The following is a 20420-nucleotide window of genomic DNA, read 5'->3' as shown; positions in this document are numbered from 1 at the left end:
TTAAATCTGTATGGATATTTTTTTGATGAAAACAACAATGAGGGGCAAACTTAAACATCCTCCTGTTGTTATCTTTCAGTCTGTGCTGATGGTACAAAAAAAGAAAGCAAACAACTGAAAAAATGTTAAGCAGACTTGAATATATACTGTTTTGCTGTAAAATGTCAAGTCAGCAGTCCTGAACAATAAAGACAACTTGACAATGTGACAGACAGGATGTTGGGAGAATGAACTGTGTGTGTTTTGTGTGATTCAGCATCAACCCCAACCTGCGGTCGGTGATCTACTGCCAAGCTGTGGCTGCTGGTGGGAAGGAAGAGTGGGAGTTTGCCTGGGACAGGTTTCAGAGCTCTAGCGACATCTCTGAGAAAGAACAACTCCGCAGAGCTCTGGCCTGCACCAAGAAGATTTGGCTGCTAAACAGGTAAAGAAAAAAAGACAGACAAAAATAGATGACCTGGTTGGATGTTAGTATCTTGCGTCCTGAATTTCTTTGTCTTAAGACACACTTATGAAGTAATATCCAAACACACAATTATTAAGTAAACAGCTGGTCTGGGGTTTCTTATCTCACAGATACCTGGAGTACACTTTGGACCCTGAGAAGATACGTCTCATGGATGTTGCTTCCACCATCGGATACATTGCTGAGAACGTGGCAGGGCAGGCCCTGGCATGGAACTTTATCAGAGCACACTGGGAATACGTCAGACAGGGGTAGGTTGCTAGTTTGAATGCCTGTCAGTAATTTTTCTTTCTTTTTTGATAACAGTTTCTATTGAGTCATAAACACATGTAGGAATGTGTATTTATCTTTGAGCATTAGAGGTTCTAGAACAAGTCTTATCACTGGGTTGAGATTGATGAAGTTGATATTATTTTACTTAAATGTGCAATTTCATTTTTATTCTAACATTACAGGAAAACTTTAATTATTTAAAGTTTACCCTAGGTTTAGAGGCCAGCTAAGTACATCTCAACTCTTAACTAAACAGAAAAAGCTGCCAAAATAAATATTTGATTTAAAAAATGAAATGAACATGTATCTGCTCAAAGGCCACACGGAGATAAGAACTTTAAAGTTGCAATGCTAGCTCTTGTTTATATAAGAAATAATAAAACAATTTGATAATAATAAACATATATAACCTAAATTCCTGCACAAGTTTTACTTTGAGTTAAACCCTTCAGAGACATACTGTGGTGTTACCCGGCCCAACGGAGCCTGTTAGCCTCCTTAAGCTCTTTAAGGTTTTGTTTGCTTCAGTCCCAGCTCTGTCATCAGTTCTATATCCAACCAGCAGTAGTGGAAAAGCTCTAAAACATCCCCCTATACACTTCCTGTCCAGTGCCCAACAGAATGACAAACTTTATATTGGTTTAATATTAGTCATATGATTAAATAGAAGGCTGGAATTGTTTCATCACTGGAATTATCAGGGAAGTACAGGGAGCTTTTTTGGATCCACATATACAGTGCCTATAACAAAGTATTCACCCCCATGGATGTTTTACCCTTTATTGATGTTATAAATCAATTATTTTCAAAACAATTTGGCTTTTATGACCCCCACAAAACAATAATGTAAAATAAGTGACTGGATAAGTAACCGATCCCCTTCAAGTCAGTGTTTCGTAGATGCACTTTCGGCTGTAATTACAGCACTGAGTCTGTGTGGATAGGTCTAAATTTGGGCACTGCCATTTTATCATTCCTCTTTGCAAAACTTCTCAAGCTCTGTTAGGTTGCACAGGGATTGGACATGAAAAACTCTTTCAAATCCAGCCAAGATATCTCTACTGGATAGAGGCCTGGGCTTTTGGCCACCAGAGGGCCTTCACCTTGTTGTCTTTAAACCTGTCTTGCTGGAAAATAAATCTTCTCCCAAGCTGTAGTTCTCTTGCAGACTGAATAAGATTTTCATCCAGGATTGTCCTCTATTTTGCTAACCTGGCACCATCACCATCTGGAAAACATCATAGACAGCATTTGGGAAAGGGCAGAACTTTTGAAAAAATCCTCGGAGGGTGATTGGATGAATGTTCTGTCTGTCACATCTTTACAGGCCAATCAGAGCAACAAAACACGTGACGTAGCCGCTACTGAGCTGTGTCTTAACCGAAGGAGTAAACTCTGCGAACCATGGCAACTGTAGACATGTCAATACATGACTTTTGTCGTTTTTGTAAAGAAAACAACTCAATGCTGTTCTTTGTTCTTCTTTTAATGAAAAATGTCGTGAAGTTCTGATAAAACTGGCACTTTAGCAGCATCCACACTAATGTCTTACGCCATAATTGCACTGGCTTCCTGCTGCTGCTTACTTATGTCACGACTCTATTGCACCAGAAAGTACTGTCCCTCGTTACTGATTGGTCCTGTCACTTTCTAACCGGGCCCAAACGGTTCAGATTGGAGCTTTACAAGATGGATTCACCAGTGAGACACACAGAAACAGGGGTATCCATGTTCTTTGCAAGGATACTATTTTGCCGCATTCAATTTACCCTCTACCTTTATGAGTCTGCAGGAACCAGCGGTCAAAAAGCATCCCCAACAGTATGTGTTTGTGGTGATGCGCAGTGTTTGTTTCTGTCAAACACTGCATATCTTCTCTTATCTGTCTTGTCTTGCCAAACAGCACCATTCTCATGAGACCAACAAACTTTCTTTGACTTGACCATGAGGTCTCCCATATGCCATTTGGCAAACTCTAGTCGAGATTTAATGTGAGTTTTCTTTATCAGTGGTTTTCTGTTTACCAATCTCCCTAAAAACCTTGACTGGTAAACAGTCCAGTTGGTGTATGCACAGTCTCTCCCATCTCAGCTGCTGAAGATTGTTACTCCTTCAGATGGATTTATCTGCAGCCCACTGCTGATCTATTAGCCTAACCAGGAACAGAAATTTTTCTCATACATGTTTAGTCTCATGACATCTTTAAAGATGAGTTGCAAATGTATAAAACAGGACCTGTTGTTGTAAATGATTTCATTATGAGTGTGGATCTGAGAGGAGTATCTTTCCCAGTAGCTGTTTATAAGAACCTCTCAACACTAAAGTGACCCGTGGCTGAGTCACTTTCTGCCATAAAGGAACAACCTATAAAAAAATCAGTGGCTTATAAAATCACACACACAAAGTCATCAAGGACAAAGGTCTGCTTATTTAATATGTGCTTATCATTAGCTCTCCTTCATAAAGTCTGCACTGTTTATGGCTTTCCTGGAAGAGGAATAGATGGTATCAAAGTTCAAATATGATAACAGCCCAGGATTCATTTCATGAACACACAGAAACACCTGAGATTGAACTGATCAAACAACCATCTGGGTTTAAAATATCCCATTAATTAGCACAGATTTGGCTACCCAGACTGAAGTATTGATTATTTCCTAATGTTTTATTTAAAATGTTGTCGCATTAATCTGAATAAACAGTATGGTGTTTATTAAGTCAGCTAAAGCTAACATGTTGAGCAGGTACTCTGGAATCTTTTGTCAATGCTCCAGCAGCAATAATAGATGATCAGGTTAACAGTAAATTGAAATAGTGTAAGTCAGGTTACCACTGATTTACAGAGGTTTAAAAGCAGAGCACACCACTGTTACAACATATATCAGATTTCAACACCCTTGCAAAGGTAAACAACTACCTGGAGCATCATGAGCAAAGTGGCTTCAATATACAGTGCATTCAGAGATTTCTTTTTTTCAGTTTTGTTGTGTACCAGCCTGATGCTACAGTCATTTCAATTTGTTTTTTTCCTCTTTTCTTTTCTTTTCTTCTTTTTTTTGGGGGGGGGTTCTGCCATTCTTCTTTCAAAATCTTCTGAAGCTCAGTCAGGTTGGATGAGGCCCGCCGGCGGACAGCCGTTTTCAGGTCTCCCCAGAGATGTTTGTTAGGGTTCAAGTCAGGGCTCTGACTGGGCCAAGGACATTCACCAACTTAACCTTAGTCAGAGGTCCTGAGCACTGGGGATCAGGTTTTCATTGAGGACATCTCTGGATTTTGCTCCATTCAGCTTCCCTCATCCCTGTCTGTGGGGGTGCTGAAAAACACCCCCATGCTGCCACCACCATGCTTCACTGGTGGAATGGTAATGGGCAAGTGATGAGTGGTGCCTGGTTTCCCCTAGACATAATGCTTGGAATTAAGGCCCAACAGTTCAATCTTGGTCTCATCAGACATCAGATGCAGAGTCTTTCAGGTGCTTTTTTGCAAACTCCAAGCAGACCTGCATGTGTTTTGCACTGAGGGGAGGCCTCTGTCTAGCCACTCCGCCATAAAGCCCACACAGGTGGAGGGCTGCAGTGATGGTTACCCTTCTAGAACTTTATCCCATCTCCACACAGGATCCCTGGAGTACTTTTTGGCAGGGAAATCATATCTTGAAAGAGTGTTGGTAGTGTCAAACTTCTTCCATGAGAGTTATGGAAGCCATGTGCTCTTGAGAACCTTCAGTGCAGCACATTTTTTTGTAGCCTCCCCCAGATTTGGAATGTAAAACAGCCAAATAATGGTTCAAGCATTGTGAAAAAAGGGCTTGCAGTCACTAAATTATCTGTACTAGAGGTAGCTTGAATGGGTGGAATTTCTGACATTCATCATTTTTTTTAAGTTCATTTAACATTTGGGCTACAGCTGGAAGAAAAAGTAAAAAAACAAATATAGCATGAAATACATCTAATCAACCCACAAAGAAGAATCTACCAGTGTCCCAATGAAGGCACAGTAGTTTAGGCCTAAAACTGCATTCACACCATCAATGATTACAGATCTACTGCTCCCCCTGCATTATGCTGCTGCAGCTGTGTTGCATTTGCCACGGATTTTGTTTAAATTCCATTTCCTTTACAATGTAAAGTTTGACCTGTATTTGTTAAACATGCCATCCTGTGGTCATTTCATTTTGACATTGTTCCTGATGAGTTATGTGCTGCAGACACTGCCCATGTAATGTGAGCGCCCTTATGGCTAGATCTGGAATTCCTGCATGGGTTGAATTACCAATTTCATAAGCAGCAGCATGCCATCACTCAGTCTGATTTATTTTGTTAGTGTTAGAGCCAGATAACAGAAAAAAAACATACTGGATGTTTTTTTTGCTGGTAATGTTGCTTCCTTACCATTTTCTTAGGATTAACACTGATCCTGATTGGTCTTTACTCCCTTTACTTGGCATATTACATCTGAATATCCAGTCCAAGAGAAAAATGTGGGTTTCATAGAAGGCTGTGTTACCTTCTTGTTGTACTACCTGCCAGCAAAGTTCAGGAATGATTATAAGGATTCTTGTTATATCACTTTAAAGTCATTTCATGGCTTAACTCCTGCTTACAGAGCTGAATTACTAAACCCTTACATCACTGAGCACCACTTAGGTCATCAAATGAAAACCTGATGCATATTCCCCCTGCCAAAATAAAAGCTAGAGGCTCTCATATTCCCCAGGCTCAGGAACAGTCTCTTTCCTCTGTTAGAGCAAATGGGTCTGTTTTGAAAAATGCTGGAATGTAATTTCTTTTGTAGGGGGCTTTTAAATTTGTTTCACTTGTTCAAGGCTTTTGTTATTTTTGCTAAAAGGTTGCTCTTTATAGAAAAACTTTATACATGACAGAAACTCATGTGAAGAAAATAACTGGTTGAGGTCTTTTTATTTTTCAAATTTCATGGTTCTTCAATGATCTTTCTGACACGGAGCCTCTAAATAATGTTTGAGTTGCTCGTAATACTTGTAAGGGTAACAGTAACAAAAACTTTCATCCAACAGTTATGTAGTAACAGCTATCCTAATAAAAGTGGCAGTGTTCAGATTGTGTTGGGACCTTGTGTTTTAGAGGCTTCAGTTGTTTCAGTTGAGCTGTTCTGCATTTGACTAACACGCTTTAATTTTTGTGCCTGTTTTTCTCTCCACAGACACGCAGCCTCACTGATTTTGGGAGTGACCAGCAGGTTCTCAACACAGTTTGAACTAGATGAGGTAACTTTATCTTGTGTCTAAATGATAATAGAGGCATTCAGTTATGTCAATCAGACACTCCCATCATTCCAGTAACATCACTAATAACTAATTTACAACCAATGACTAACTGGATACACCCTGATATCCTATCAGAGTTGCGTCTGTTAGGTCCATGTGTTTTTCCCTGAGGTGAAGCTCCACGTGGAACTCACTTTCAGGACAATAGTGGTTATTTACTGTGTCTTACTGTCAAGAACTCCTAAAATGGTTTAAAAAAAAACATCATGGAGTGAATCATTCCAAAAATATATTACTTTATATGGTTTCACTGGTTATATGTATAACATATATATTATACTTTCACTGGTTATATTACATGATTTAAAATTCTGGGACTTTAATGGCTTCATAAAACAGCAGTTTGTTCATTCTAACTAAAGAAATACAACAGTGTGGCTTATACAACAAAGTGCGTGGCAGTATTTTTTTTTTTTAAGTTGGGTTGAGTTTGGTAAATAAAAATGAAAAATAGATATGAAGTGAACAGGTTAGGATAAGGGGTTCCCTAACCCTAACCCTTAGTGCCTTTAAAAATTTTTTTACACAAATTTGGGATTTTTGCCAGTACCACATATGCTGCTATTTCAAAACTCATTATAGACAACAGGTTGTTTGCAATAATGTGATTCTTAGTGTCTGTTGGGGGTCAGGAAGTAAGGGACAGCCATTAGGAATGAACAGAACGAAGGAAAGTTAGTACTTTACAACTCTAGATGGAACTGTACACTGAAATTACCATCAGAAAATTTCTACATACATTCATAACAATCACTACACAGAAGTGTTTTTTCCCCACAGTTTAACTGATTTACCTGGCGTGGAGGCGTTCAATATTGCAAATTTCTCAGTCCTTTAGATGAAGGGAGACTAGAGTCTAGAGGAGTCTTCTACTGAGCTAAGAGGCTAGCTGTGCCCTTTTAGCGAATTAAAAAAATACTCAGTAAAGATGTGCCGCTCATGAACGAGCCTGTGCTATGATACAGCTCTTTAATGTGAGCCATAGTCGCTAGCTCCTGTCTGAGTGCCAGTTTTCTGTCCTCCACCCCTTGTCGTTATTTAATCTACATTTAAAAAGCCAAACTGTTACCTAAAGATGAGCCATTTGGGAGTCAAACATCCAGCCCCACTGAGCTTAGCGAATGATCTGGATCTCTTAAAAGAAACTGATCTCCAAGGGGGTAAGATCAGAGTTAACTGGCTAAACCATGACAAAACTGTACTGAATCAAACCAGACTGCTTTGTGAAAACAGGAGCATTGTGTTGTCATTGTTTGTCCAGGCTTCAGAAGGAGGCTTTTTTATTTCACTTTGTGAGTTAGTACCACACTGAATATTTCACTACTTTTGGGATACAAAAGTAGTGCAAGAACAAAGAGCATCTTTTTTATTTTTGCACTTGAAAGCTTGGCATGATTGTAAACAGCTCAAAACATTGCCTTTTTTGGCAGTGTTTCTCTTTGCAGAAACCACTACTGGCCCCCCACGGGGAGTTGTCACTGCAGAAATGCAGTCCAGATCTGATTTTACAAAAGGCCCCTATGTTGTTGCTACATCCAAGCAAATAATCGCACCGGAGGCCGCCAATGGCACGTATAACTAAACCCCACCCAAAGATACCGCATCGTTCTCCTCAAATGACACTGATTGGTCCGAACAGTGGTCCGTTTGGCACAACCGTTGTAGATTGGAGCTTTTCAAGATGGATTTGCCTGTTGACAGACATGGAATCTGGCAGATCCATCTGCTTTGTAAGGCTACTAGCACTTAGCTAACATTTGTCCCTTCCCCCCAGTTGTGATCAGCTTTGGTGAAAGCTGAAAAAAAGGTTGTTAACAAGCATCTGTAGTACACCACATGGCGTTACTGGTCTAACTGTTAAGTTCAATGAGCTTGTTCAAGATGTTAACATAAAAAAGGCTAATCATTTTAACAAGAAGGGACATTACTTGTAGAAGCAGGTATCAAATCAAACGTGTATTTTTGTTGTATGACAAAGTGATGTTGAGTATTTGGGTTGTAAAATGGTTATTTTTGCTTCAATTTAGTATGGACCATGCTATACCTAACCTCTATGGCCACATCTTTGACAGGGCCCCAGAAAGCTTTCCCTTTTCCCCCCTCATAGGTTCCAGTCAATCACAGGGCTGACATACAAAGACAAGCACTAACACTCCCACTCACACATATGGGCAATTAATAGTCACCAATGAGGTTGTCCTACATCTGTTGGAGGAAACCGGAGTACCCAGTGAAAATCCATCCATAAACAGGAGAGAACACACAAACTCCACACAGAAAAGCCTGTTTGGTGCAGATTCAAACCACAAACCTTCTTGCTTTGAGGCAACAGTGCTACCCCCATTGCCACATGGCTTAGGATTATTAGCAGATGTGCATCTCACAATTCTTTGAAATGAAGACTCAATTGGGCTTTGGTTTCAGACATACAGCCTGTGGACAAAAGCAGCTCTGTCATTTATTTTCAGCAGGTGCTGTCAGTTTTAATCTGCTGTATCTAGCTACATTAGATTACATGAAACTCAAATCATGAAAGGCCTTTTTTCATCCACAGCTCAATATAATAATGTATATTAAATGCCTGGTTACAGTTGCTAAGCTCTAATTGGGCAATTGCAGTTCTGGGAAGATGTTAATCTTTTGTCAATTAGAGAAAACGGTTTCTATCTTTTCAGGGGACTTGCTGCAAGAATTAAATAACATCTTGGCCTGAGCTTTGATGTTTTGCGGTTGCCTAGTAGAAATATAGTAAAAACATTGCATTCATCTTAAAAATGAATGACTTAAGTTTTACTCTTCACATTCTATTCTGAGAAACTGTCTCATTATCTTATATTACATCAGGCTTGTGTGAACACTTCACGATGATAAAGCAATGTCCTAACAGACCTGCATGATCTGTGTTTGTGTTTACAGCTGGAGCGTTTTGCAAATGATTATGAGCTGCGTTCTGCTGCCAGGGCGGTGGAGCAGGCCATAGAGCAAACCCGAGTGAACATCCAGTGGATCAGCGAGAACAAAGATGCCGTACTAGAATGGTTTGAGAGAGAAACATCCTCATAGATAGGACAACAAGAATCTTTGATCATTTCTGAGCCTCACAGATCAGAGATGCTGAACTCTGCATCATCACTAAATCCACTTTAACAAGAACTAATTAAGAGCCAGCCTCGCTCTGCTAGGAGTAAAGGGTCTTCAGAGGAATAATCATGCAATAAGAGCCAATTTTCTCCATCATGCCAAACACTGATATATAGTATAGTACTAGGAATCAATGAGAGAAATTTGGAACAAGGTGACACTTAGCAGTGTTTATGTATATACTATTGTGCATTATTTATATCATATTTTAGTGTAAACCATCAAAGTATCATCATTTTACTGCACTGATTTTTGCACATGATGCTGACTCAGCACCAGACCATGTTAATGTGCACTTGTTTTCTGTTTGTTAGTTTGATTGTTTGAACACTTTCAAATAATTTCTGGAAATAGTTAGGATTTTCTATTGCTAAAATGAGACAGCCAGATTCTGATAATGCCCTGTGGTATTCGTTTAATATGTCATGAAAAATCCAACAATTACAAACCATACAAAAACAATGATTTTTAAAAACTTACTTTGTGGTCAATTTGGTGTTCATTAGGAAAAACTAATTTCTCTGATATTACTGAGCAGTAAACTCTTCTTTTACTTGATGTTTATGGGAGTGAAGAGTGACTAAAACAAGTTAATTGCAACAGCTAAATTAACCAGCATTTTGATGTTGCCAATTTCTTGAACACAGCTTATTATTTGCACAAGCCAGAGTCGAAGGACAGAGCTCCCTGGTTGTCACTGGGAGAAGGTCTACAAGTGTATTATACCAAATGTGTTATAATCATGTAATCAGATTTCTGTCATATTTTGGTAGATTGTTATTTTAATAAAAAAAAATATTAACCTGCTGAGTTAAATGTGAGTCCTTTTTTCCAGTATTTCTTTTTTTATTTGGTGAAAATCATAGAAATTTACAAAAAAATAAAAAGATAACTCTAAGTGCATTATTTCCGGTGTAATTTAATTCAAACATTTTAAATTTGAGTATTTTACTGCATGTGTGATTTTCAGCCTGTGATGCTTTTTTCACAGGTGAAAAAAACAGGACATTTTTTGACATAAAGAGCTGACAGAGAGAAAGTCCAAGCTGTAGTCCTAATAAATGTAGGAAACTACTCCAAGGAGTGCAAGAGATAAAACAGGTTCCAAAGAAACATCCCTGGCTCACTTTGGGTCTATGAGAGTCTGGTACCATGCTGCACAAGGTTTGCCTGCAGGCCACATATGTAAGAGGTTAAACACCCCTGTGAAAAGTCCAATCTAAAGGCAAAGAAGGTGGAGTGGAACCAGGCTGATGCAGTTCAACCTGGAGACTGGAGCAGGGCCAGGAGTTCAGGCTGATCCAGGGGACCATTTTCTCAATCATCCTGAGAGAAAATCAAGGTGGGAGAAGTTAGCATTCTCTGGTTTGTGTTTGCCACAACATCCTGTGTTGTGTTAAATTTCAAAACAAATGCACCCACAGCGAAGACATGAGAAGACGATGAGTTTCAGAGAGCTAAAAGTGGAGGCAGCTTAATGCTTTCACACCTTAGTACGACTGATTTTTTTCTAAAATAATCCCTGAATGGAGGGTAATAACTCCTTGTAATTGAGCTAAATGAAACCTTTCAGATGCAAATGTTTAAAGTTATTAAAAAGAAAAAGAAAACTGTATTTTAGGTTTGTTGTATATTGTCTTTGAGATGTCTGAGTTGTGAAGTTTCTGCTGAAAAAAATTCAATTTCCTGATGTTGCTCTTCATAATCAAACTCTTCAATGATGATTAGTAATGGAGACTTTAATTTTGACAGAGTTGGCATGAATGCGTGTCTGTCACCAGATGCTTTAAGCAATGAAGTGCTAGCAGACATAAGGGATTGAACTGTTGCCACTTTGAGAGCAACAAAGCCACAGTCTGCTTCTTATAATCATCCAGAACCAAAGACAAGTGAAATTCAGATTAAAAAAAACACCTTTAGCAGGTCAAATGTTTGTTCCTCTGGTTCAAGTAAAAATTGGGCAAGTACTCTAGCAATTAGCCTGCCCTCTGACCTTATGGTCAGTGTTTGGCTCTGTCCTAGAGAGGAGACAAGTCTGTTTTCTGGCATGAATCTCTATGATGATTTTAATGATCCATAGGCCGCCATGGATGATAGCTTTGGCAAATTTACCTCACAATGAACAAAAACATTTAGCATTTAGCTGGCAGTTAATGTTCAGTGAAGGCAGTAATATCAGCCAACAGCAGACTATTTAGATGATCTGCTCAATGATTTTAAATTTTTTGTAGCAATGGGGGAAAGGTTAATTCCCATAGCGCCCCGTGACATTGTGGGGGCGCTATATTTGCCCTGCCTAAATCAAGTTACAAAAAAGGTGAAGACCTCCTAACGGTCTAAATCAAAACTCAGTCACACAAAGATCTCAGCGTTTTCACATGTTTTCAGCTACCTTATTTGTACATATCTTGGGTTTAGATACAAATTTCAATTTTACTTTACAGGAACTTTAATTTAAAAAAAAATAGGAGTGGCAAATTTAGCATAAGACAAAGTAATCAAACTCCTTCGCTCCTGTGGTTTAGATGACCCCATAACTACAGAAAAACATTTAACTCAGAAAAATGTTTAATCCCATTTAGATTTTGCTTGAAAGGTTTCTGTAAAACAAGTTGTAGTACTCCACAAAAGTAAATCAAAAAGGAACGAAAGTTTTTTTATCCAGTCTGGATTAGTGTCACTCCCTGTGGTATGTTTGATTTTGTTTACTTGTGTATTATCTTCTATATATGATAGCTGTCCTCACCCATTCATCCTCTTCTGCTCCCTCTCCTTCTCCAGGCTTCTCTGTGCCAGCTGTGTTTCCTTTGTTGGCCATAATCTTGTCTGTCCATGATGCTCCAGCCTTTTCATCACCAGCAAAGTTACACTTGGTCACCGTGCCACCATCTACTTTGGATAAAGAGACTGGCAGAACCAGGGTAGGGGAAAAATAATCATTTTGAAGCACTTCTAAAGAGCTGACTGCAAGTGATGTGGAGTGGAGATACAAAACAAGAGCAAAGATTAATAAGACCTGAAAATCAAACTGTTATGCAAAACTAAAAGATGAATGAAATTTTAGAAGATATACGAGTGTCTTCTGAACGCTTGATTTAAATAGTTTTTAAATCCTAACACACAGCTACATAAATACTACATTGTCACTGGCTCTGCATCCCACTCCTTCATCCTAGGTAGCCCAGGCAAAGACTGTGACTGACTTACAATTAAAAAAAACTTGCTGAAAGTCTCTTAACGTTAAAACAAGAACAAAAAAAACATCCACTTGTCTGCAACATTTTCTGCAATAAAATGCACAGCAGATTTGTTTGTGGCAACATTTCCTGCAATACCCTACTTATCACAATTTTCAACCAAACATGTCTGCACTCTTGCTTTACTGTTGACTCAGTGGTTTAGCTGGGAAGATGTGAACAATGGGAAGGTAAGAATCTGGGGTTCTGTGGCTTGATGACTGTTTGCAAATTTTGCTGTAACAACTTGATTAGACCATACAGTGCCAATAAAAAATATTCAACCCCTTGGATGTTTTGCCTTTTTTATTGATTTTGTAAATCAATCATGGCCAAAATTATATGGCTTTTTTGAACAAAAAAATCCCAAAAGCCTCCTTAAAGTTACAGTTAAAACATATTAATTCAAAGTAATGGCAATTAAATAAAAAATATGTCAAGTTAAATAAGTGACTGCATAAATATTCATCCCTTTTAAAGTGACTGACCCAATTCAACAGAGGTCCAGCCAATTGGTGCTAGTAGTCTCACAATTAGTGAAATGAGGATCACCTGAGTACGGTAAATGTGTCTCAAGTGATTGTAATATAAAGACACCTGTGTCTGGAAGGTCCAGTCACTGGTTAATCAGTATTCCTGTCTACCATTACACCATGAAGACAAAAGAACACTCCAGGCAAATCAGAGAAAATGTTATTGAAAATTATAAGTCAGGGGATGTATACAAAACACATTCCAAGCCACTGTATGTCCCTGGTTAAATCCATCACCAAGACATGGAAGGAATATGGCACATGTGTAAATCTGCCTAGACCAGGCCGTCCTCACAACACAAACAGTGACCGTGCAAGAAGGAGACCAGTGAGAGAGGCCACCAAGACATCTGTGACTACTCTGAGGGAGTTACAAGTTTCAGCAGCTGAGAAGGGAGAGACTCTGCATACAACAACTGTTGGCTGGGTTCTTCACTAGTTAAAGCTTGATGGGAATGTGGCAAAAAGAAAGCCACTGACCAGGAAAATATTATATCTTGTTCAAAGCTCACCAAAAGGCATGAGGGAGTCTCAATGGTCAAGTGAAAGAAAGTCTTCTGGTCTGCTGAGAACAAAATGGTGCTTTTTGGCTATCAGGCAAGATGCTATGTTTGGCAGACACCAAACACTGCGCACTACCACTAACACACTGTCCCCACTGTGAAGCACAGTAGTGGCAGCATCATACTCTGGACATGCTTCTAAGTGGCCGGCTCTGAAAGGCTTGTAAAGGTAGGGGGAGAAATGAATGAGGCAAAATATAGGAAAATCCTGGAGGACAATCTTATTCAGAGAACGACTTGGTAGAAGATTTATTCTGCAGCAAGACAATAACCTGAAGCATACAGCAAAAGCTACACAGAAATGGTTTAAAGACAACAATATGAATGTTCTGGAGTGGCCCAGTCAAAGCCCAGACCTCAATCCAATAGAGGCTGGACTTTAACATGGTGTATTCATGGTCAGTCAGACAGAGCTTAAGCATTTTTGCAAAGAAGAATGGAGTGAAATTGCAGTGTCCAGATGGAAATCCTGATTGAGACCTATCAACACAGACTTAGTGCTGTGATTACAGCTTAAGGTGCATCTACATATTTTTATTTATCTGACATTACTTTGTAGAAATATGTTTTCCCTTGACTTTTGAGAAACTTTGAGGTTTTATGTACTTTTTTTTGTCAAAAATAGCCAAAATACATTGATTTATAAAATCAATTACAGGATAAAAAATCCAGGGGGTGATACTTTCATTGGCACTGCACAAGCCATTAAGCTGAGAGGCCATCTTCTAGGGAAGAAAAAACTTTTTTATTACACCATTCAGTTTGTAAAAATAAATGATTATAATAACAAACAAGAAATTTGCTTATTTTCCCCACAGAAATCCTCCTGATTTTCAAACTTTACCTCATACTGAGCCATGGACAAAACTGTGCAAGAGCAGAGGGTCTTTAAAAACCTAAAGCACTCCAGTCCAATCAAAAATGTCTGCTAAATATCAAAGGACCGGATAACACTTCTGAGCAAGAGCAAGGCAAAATTCAGTTCACTCCCCCTGAGGTTACTTACGAAACTGTGCAAGAGACAGAAAAAACAAAATTCAAGTTTAATTTCATTCACTCCTCCGCCCAGCGGGAGTTAACACTTGGACAAGCTTGATCAATGTAAAAGCAATGAAAACAAAAAAGGCCCTTCGGCTTTGAAAAACAGGACCGTCTTATGCAGTCAGAAATCAAATGAAAAGCCTTGGAATAAATCTTCTCCTGCATGTAACAAAGCTCCACTGTACACTGCTTGTTTAAAGTTGGAGCCTAAAGCTTAAGAGGGGTTCAGACAGCTAAGGATTGGCTTAACAGACTTACTGTTACGGTTGCAAAATTAAATGAAGTAGCATAAACAGAATGATAATACAGACTTACATATGAAGGGGCTGTTTCCTCTGGTCTTCAGACGTATATCTTGCCCTGTTTCCAGCTCTGTCTTCTCCATCTCTGACTCTGGATACCAGAAGGCCATAGTCCCGCTGGGTCGGTATTTGTCAGTTATCTTCACCAGCTCGGGTTTGTTCACTAACGCTGACAGCTGTTCTTCAGACAGACGGTCTGACTCTCCTTTAGCTTCCACCTCTATGAGGACAAAAAAGGGGACTCAAAGTAAATTATGTTTAAGTGTATTTAAAAATATAGGGACCCCCAAGGTTTAAGGACATCCTATCAGCCCTCCATATAAAAACATAAACAAAATGTGTGTGTTTGTGTGTCGACGCGGGGGGTCTGATATCTATTATTAAAGACCGCAGGATTTCCACTTATTGGAAACTGTTTCCAATAAGGTTTCTTAACTATATATTTTACATAATGGTAAACCCTTAAGCAGTTCTAATGCATTATTGTTCATTAAAGCAGAGATAAATTGGATTTTTTCTGATAATTGATTGATGAATCACACTTGGATATTTGCTTCTTGTAAGGGGCAAAACTGCAATCAGGACAAGACCTTACTGCAGCATTTCAAATGGCTCCTACCTGGGCATTAGGTCTGAGACTGACCCTCATAACGTCATGTTATGTTTGTAAAACTGTTCTGAAATATACTGGCATTTAGATGGACCTTGTATGACTAGATCAACCACAAAAATCTGCTAAGATTAAGCTATTTTAGAATACTGTCACTGCCAAAACCTTGACCTTTTCTGTGCGGTTAGGTGAAGGGACCACAGCAGCTTTCTTGAGTTTAAGAAAAGGTTTAAGATTTGAAAACATGTGCAACTTGTTATGTTTCTGCTATGATGTATTTTCACATTTTAGACTGACATGGTTTTGGATAATTTAATGCTGGAATTTAGTAATCATCAGATTTATTATCACTATTTTAAAAATCTTGATTTGTTCTTATTTATTTCCATAATTGATATTTTTAAAATACAGCAATTTGGCTTCTGTTACACGTAGGGCTGTTGCGGTATACCGGTATTGACGATAACCGTGGTATTAAAAAATAAAATTTCAATATCATGTTAAAAATGTGCATATGATAATATCGTGTAAATGATCCAGTGCCACTCCAACACCATCACGAGCCCTGAACATTTTTAATAAGCCCATCAATGTAACAGATCTTCAACTCCTGCTGTCCTCTAACCACTGTGCCCCTCTTCTGAAACTGTCCAGCCTCACTTCAGCGCTCTCTCTCTCTCTCTCCATGCGCGCCCCCGGCATACACACACTGTGAGCCCAGCAAGACGTTTAGAGATCACAAGTTTTCTTTTTCCTCGTTCACACAGCTCTTAACGGACAGGATGTAGAGATAGAGACCTGTGTGGGACAGCTAACACCCTACCTGCCCATTCCCCCTGATTTCCTGATCATTTACACCTGCTGGTGCGGTGTGTGCCATCCCTTTCTCTCACCGCACAACATGTGTGTCCAATTCCTCCTAAAGTCTGACCATCCATGTAATGCACAGAATGACAGAAGCTGTGTTCAGGTTAAGAAATTATAATAGTGCGTTCACTTAAGCACTGCCCTTTACAAATAAGGCTTTTTCATTGTTCTAAACCAAGTCTTCTCACAGTTGGCAGCCTGGACTAATTAACTGGACAATATTGTTAAGAGTAACATCAGGGTGATATTTACAGACTACATCCTTTATTTTTTAAGCCGTAGGTGGAATTATTTTCCTGATCATTGTTCGCAAGTGCCAAAGAGCGCAGCGCTCCGTCAGCTCTCTCTGAGAGTTCGTTTTTACTCTGTTTACCCCTTTCTGTCCCTGTCCTTGTCCATAAATTAAATGCTTTATGAAAAGAGGCCAATTTTTATGGATAGAAGGAATTTCCCCTCAAATAACAGAATGTTGGCTCAGAGTCTCTGTGCCAGTGTCCCTTCCTGTGCGTCATGACGCGCATCAGAGCAGTGGAGACACTGATACTGTCTGCAGCGCTATGAGGAGTGTTAACACTTCTGTGCGCATTTATAGACTGTGCCTTGTTTACTAACTTAAACAGTTTTAGTGCAAAAATTAAATTCAGACCTGATCCCAACGCAGCCATCTAACTCAGTTCTTTTAGTAGAGCTAACAGGATAATTCTGGTTAAAAACTGCTGCAGGTGCTCTTGAAATATGTCTGTAATTAATAATTTTCTAATGTGTTTATAACCCTACGTTTCTGACACTGTTTGGCATTATGATAATGTAAATCCTGTGTGGTGGAGAGTTTATCTGTCAGAGGGAGAGCCATGGGGGGCTTGTGGGGTCTATGCCCCTAATGTTTTCTCAGAAGCCCAGAATCTTTACCTCTGGTGAAAGTGCGTTATCTCTGATAACTGATGAATGTAAAAAGAACTATCTTGGATTTTGATAACAGATTGACCCTGCTGATCACAACATGGAAATTTCATTCTTGTTGCCAAACTGAAAAAACCCAAATCAGATGTTTTTTTTTACTTTGAAAAGCTTAAAAGCACATGCTACAGAATAAATAAAAACCCTACATTAATATTTCTGCATTTTTTAAGAAATATGACCCTCCACAATGATACAACAGCTGCAGTACTTCCTTAGACAGGTATTTTGAGTGCAATTCATCTGCCAAAAGAGACAACACAACATAAATAAAGTTAAAGACAAATTTGATTAATTGTCCCATTATTATTTATATTTTTTATCAATATCGTGATAATATCGTTATCGTGACATTTTTTCCCCACGATAATCGTGAAGTGAAAATCTGATATTGTGACAGCCCTAGTTACACGTCAAATGTAACTTAAGCCCGTCTTTACCAGCCCATCACACATTTTGTGGTTTGACTTTCTATCTATTTTCTTGCAGAAAAATGTGGAGCCGCATTTTAAACACAGACTGTCGGGCAAAATGTGAGCTGACTGTAGTCATTTTAATATTTCAGAAAGATGGTAGATGTCTTTAAACTGAAAAATTAAAAGCAAAAGGTTGTCCACTCACTGTAGGAGGACATGAGAAAGCCAGTGTTAACCTTTTTGGTGTCACTGAAGTTTGGTTCAATCTCTTTCCCAGCAGCATCAAACTTCCTCTGATGGATGCGGCTGGGTTTGATGTACAATACAAAGAAACGAGTCTGTTAATGACAGCAGAAAAAAAAAACTATGAATTGTGCATTGAAATTTACCCTCCAGGAAATGCTAACACAAGAATTTGTGAAATCCGTGCGACAATGTAGGAGACTGTTTCAACCTGCTGTTTAAAAATAAGCATTTGTAAAGGTTAAGTGGCAGAAAAGCTGTTTAATCCCTTTGTGAAATTTCCCTCCTGTATGAAACAGGATGTAAGTCACACATTACAGTGGGAAACTCGTGGATTCTTAAAGAATCCTTGATTATTTTTTACATCACACAAATCAAGAAACTGACCCAAACACATTCACAGGATGAAGACGTGACAGCTCTACGACTTGTTTTTATTAAGGCATTGCTTTCACAAACAACTTTTTAAGTGCAGGATTCTTTTTAGCAGACACACAAAATGATGAACGATGCTGGCCTGCCTTCACCTACCTTCTGACTGCTGTCATCACTGATCGAATGTCTGGAAATATCCATCAGCTTTCCCTCTAGAAGAACCCCTTGTCCACTGTGAAGAAAAAAAGATCATGTTTAATTAATGCTACTGCAATTCAAATTGAGTCTTGTTTTGTTCACTGTTTTGTTCAAAGAGTAGCATTAAATTCCTGTTATACTTTTTAAAATGATGTCAGCAAAATGGAGACCAGATCAGCATTGAACTCAATATTTCTTCTGCATTGGTTTAACTTAAATATTGGCGGGTACCAGCCTTGTTGACAAACACTGACCATCTGCAAATAATGTGGCATGATCAGATATCAGTAGCTAGAGATTGTGTCCAATCAAAATAATGCCAGCATCTGGTATACCTAACTACTGAATCAAAAAGAGACTTCCTACTGGGCAGAGGATGTCAGTGTTGAACAAATTGATCTGTTTTCATGGTCAAACATGAAATATAGTGGGAGTGTTAAAGAAGTGATGAAATAAAGTCTGTATCAGGCTGGTCATTAGCTTTTCTGTTATTGTAAACATTAGCATGGGCCTTCAATTTTCACCATCGATGCATCTCTATTACTATAGCCAATGGAAAAAAGTGGAGTTTTTTCCCGTATTTCAATAAAATGCTTTCCTTTATTGGGAAATTTAGATCTGTTTATTAGTATCATTGATGAGAATACTCAATGACAGAATGACTGCACTTTGGGGAAATGAAACATGCAACAGAGGGCGTTAGCTAGCAGCCTCCAGTCCACACTGTTTACAGTTGGTGGATTAGGTGATGCCTGGTATTTTACTTTAATGCCGAATTACAAAAAACATGTCAAAAAACATGCCTCAACTCTTTCATTATACCTACTCGCTTAAAAATGTGGGCTAACAAAAAATGCTACTTTTCTTTTTGGAGTTTGGTTTTATCCTCCCACAAGTTGAGCTGCTGTCACTGAGCCTGCCTGAGAAAAATAACTTTGTTACAGTCATTCTTCAACAAACATAAGTATTAATGCCCCTACCTTTCATAGGAGGAGGGAGAAAACGCGCGGTCAATTTTTTCATTGTGTACAGGTTTGTTCTGCAATGTTGTGTTATTATAAATTCGGCTCATTTTGCGTTAACTTCTCTGTAAGTTCTCCCCTCTCCGAGATTTTTCCTGTTTCCTGACTTCCTGTTCCTACGTGCAGCTGCGCGAGAGAGGTGCGCTCGATTTTGAAAAGGAACGTGCCGGCGGAATTTATTTGATTGATTATTATGATTAAAAAAAAGGGAGAAAGTCGGTCACATGTAAAATATCTCAGAAATAAGCATCAGCACTTTTAAGGTGAAATATGAGACAGATAGTTTCAAATGTGTGGTTTAATCTCTATCAGAACACTCGTGCCGTCAAACGTCATGGCTACACTGACCTCAGGGTTTCATTGTGCAGGGCTTTACAGAGCACTGTCATGAAACTTCATGCAACCCTGAGGCTGAAAGTGAGTAAATTGTGCCAAGAAGGCACTAACTCTGTGATGATTTTCAAACCTTTATTTAATTCCAATATAATATTTTTGTTTTTCACTTTATATAATTTCTATATTTATTTCCCTCTTTAGAGCCTTTCTCCATATCGTCAGAAGCTGAGGTACATTTTCCTTTGTTTTGTCACATATTTGGATTTATATCTTGCCCATATCATCATTATATCTTGCTTTTTGCACCCCTGTCTATATGTCTCAAAACCAGGGGTAAGAAGTTACTAATTATTTGGCTGTTTTTCCTCAGAAAACTCAAAAAGGCCAGGCTCCCCCAGAAACTGCTGCTGCACTTTTACAGGAGTTCAGTGGAATCCATCCTGACACACCTTATGACAGTGTGGTACAGCTGCACTGCTGCAGAGAGGAGAGCCCTGCAGCATGGGCTGAGAGCAGCTCAGTGCATTGTCAGGATG

At 38.9% G+C, this 20420-nt stretch overlaps 2 protein-coding genes across 2 annotated transcripts in view; one reads left to right on the top strand and one right to left on the bottom strand.

The window, feature by feature from the left end:
* The window catches only part of anpepa (alanyl (membrane) aminopeptidase a), a 32123-nt gene extending 22131 nt beyond the window's left edge, over positions 1 to 9992 (top strand). The window contains exons 17-20 of the mRNA XM_041795379.1: positions 257 to 424; positions 577 to 717; positions 5921 to 5984; positions 8961 to 9992. Of these exons, the coding sequence (XP_041651313.1) occupies positions 257 to 424; positions 577 to 717; positions 5921 to 5984; positions 8961 to 9107 (520 nt within the window). The 3' untranslated portion in view covers positions 9108 to 9992. The remainder of the gene's footprint in view (positions 1 to 256; positions 425 to 576; positions 718 to 5920; positions 5985 to 8960) is intronic.
* arpin (actin related protein 2/3 complex inhibitor) lies at positions 9584 to 19655 on the bottom strand. Its single transcript, XM_041795380.1, has 6 exons — positions 19507 to 19655; positions 18485 to 18560; positions 17916 to 18048; positions 14874 to 15080; positions 11932 to 12092; positions 9584 to 10511 (listed from the first exon to the last, which is right to left on the bottom strand). The coding sequence occupies exons 1-6, from the start codon at positions 19596 to 19598 to the stop codon at positions 10503 to 10505; spliced, it is 678 nt and encodes a 225-aa protein (XP_041651314.1). The 5' UTR covers positions 19599 to 19655; the 3' UTR covers positions 9584 to 10502.
* Positions 19656 to 20420: the final 765 nt, after the last annotated feature.

The sequence above is a fragment of the Cheilinus undulatus genome, linkage group 9 (assembly GCF_018320785.1).
Source record: "Cheilinus undulatus linkage group 9, ASM1832078v1, whole genome shotgun sequence".
In the NCBI taxonomy this organism is placed as follows: Eukaryota; Metazoa; Chordata; class Actinopteri; order Labriformes; family Labridae; genus Cheilinus; species Cheilinus undulatus.
Note: the sequence above shows the minus strand (reverse complement) of the source record. Positions and strands in the feature narration are given on the sequence as shown.

Coding starts and splice junctions, on each gene's coding strand:
- arpin (XM_041795380.1), bottom strand. CDS start 19,598: ATGAGCCGAATTTATAATAACACAACATTGCAGAACAAACCTGTACAC. Junction 15,081..17,915: donor CTTTCTCATGTCCTCCTACA/GTGAGTGGACAA, acceptor TTGTCCTCATAG/AGGTGGAAGCTAAAGGAGAG. Junction 12,093..14,873: donor AGGAAACAGCCCCTTCATAT/GTAAGTCTGTAT, acceptor TGGTTCTGCCAG/TCTCTTTATCCAAAGTAGAT.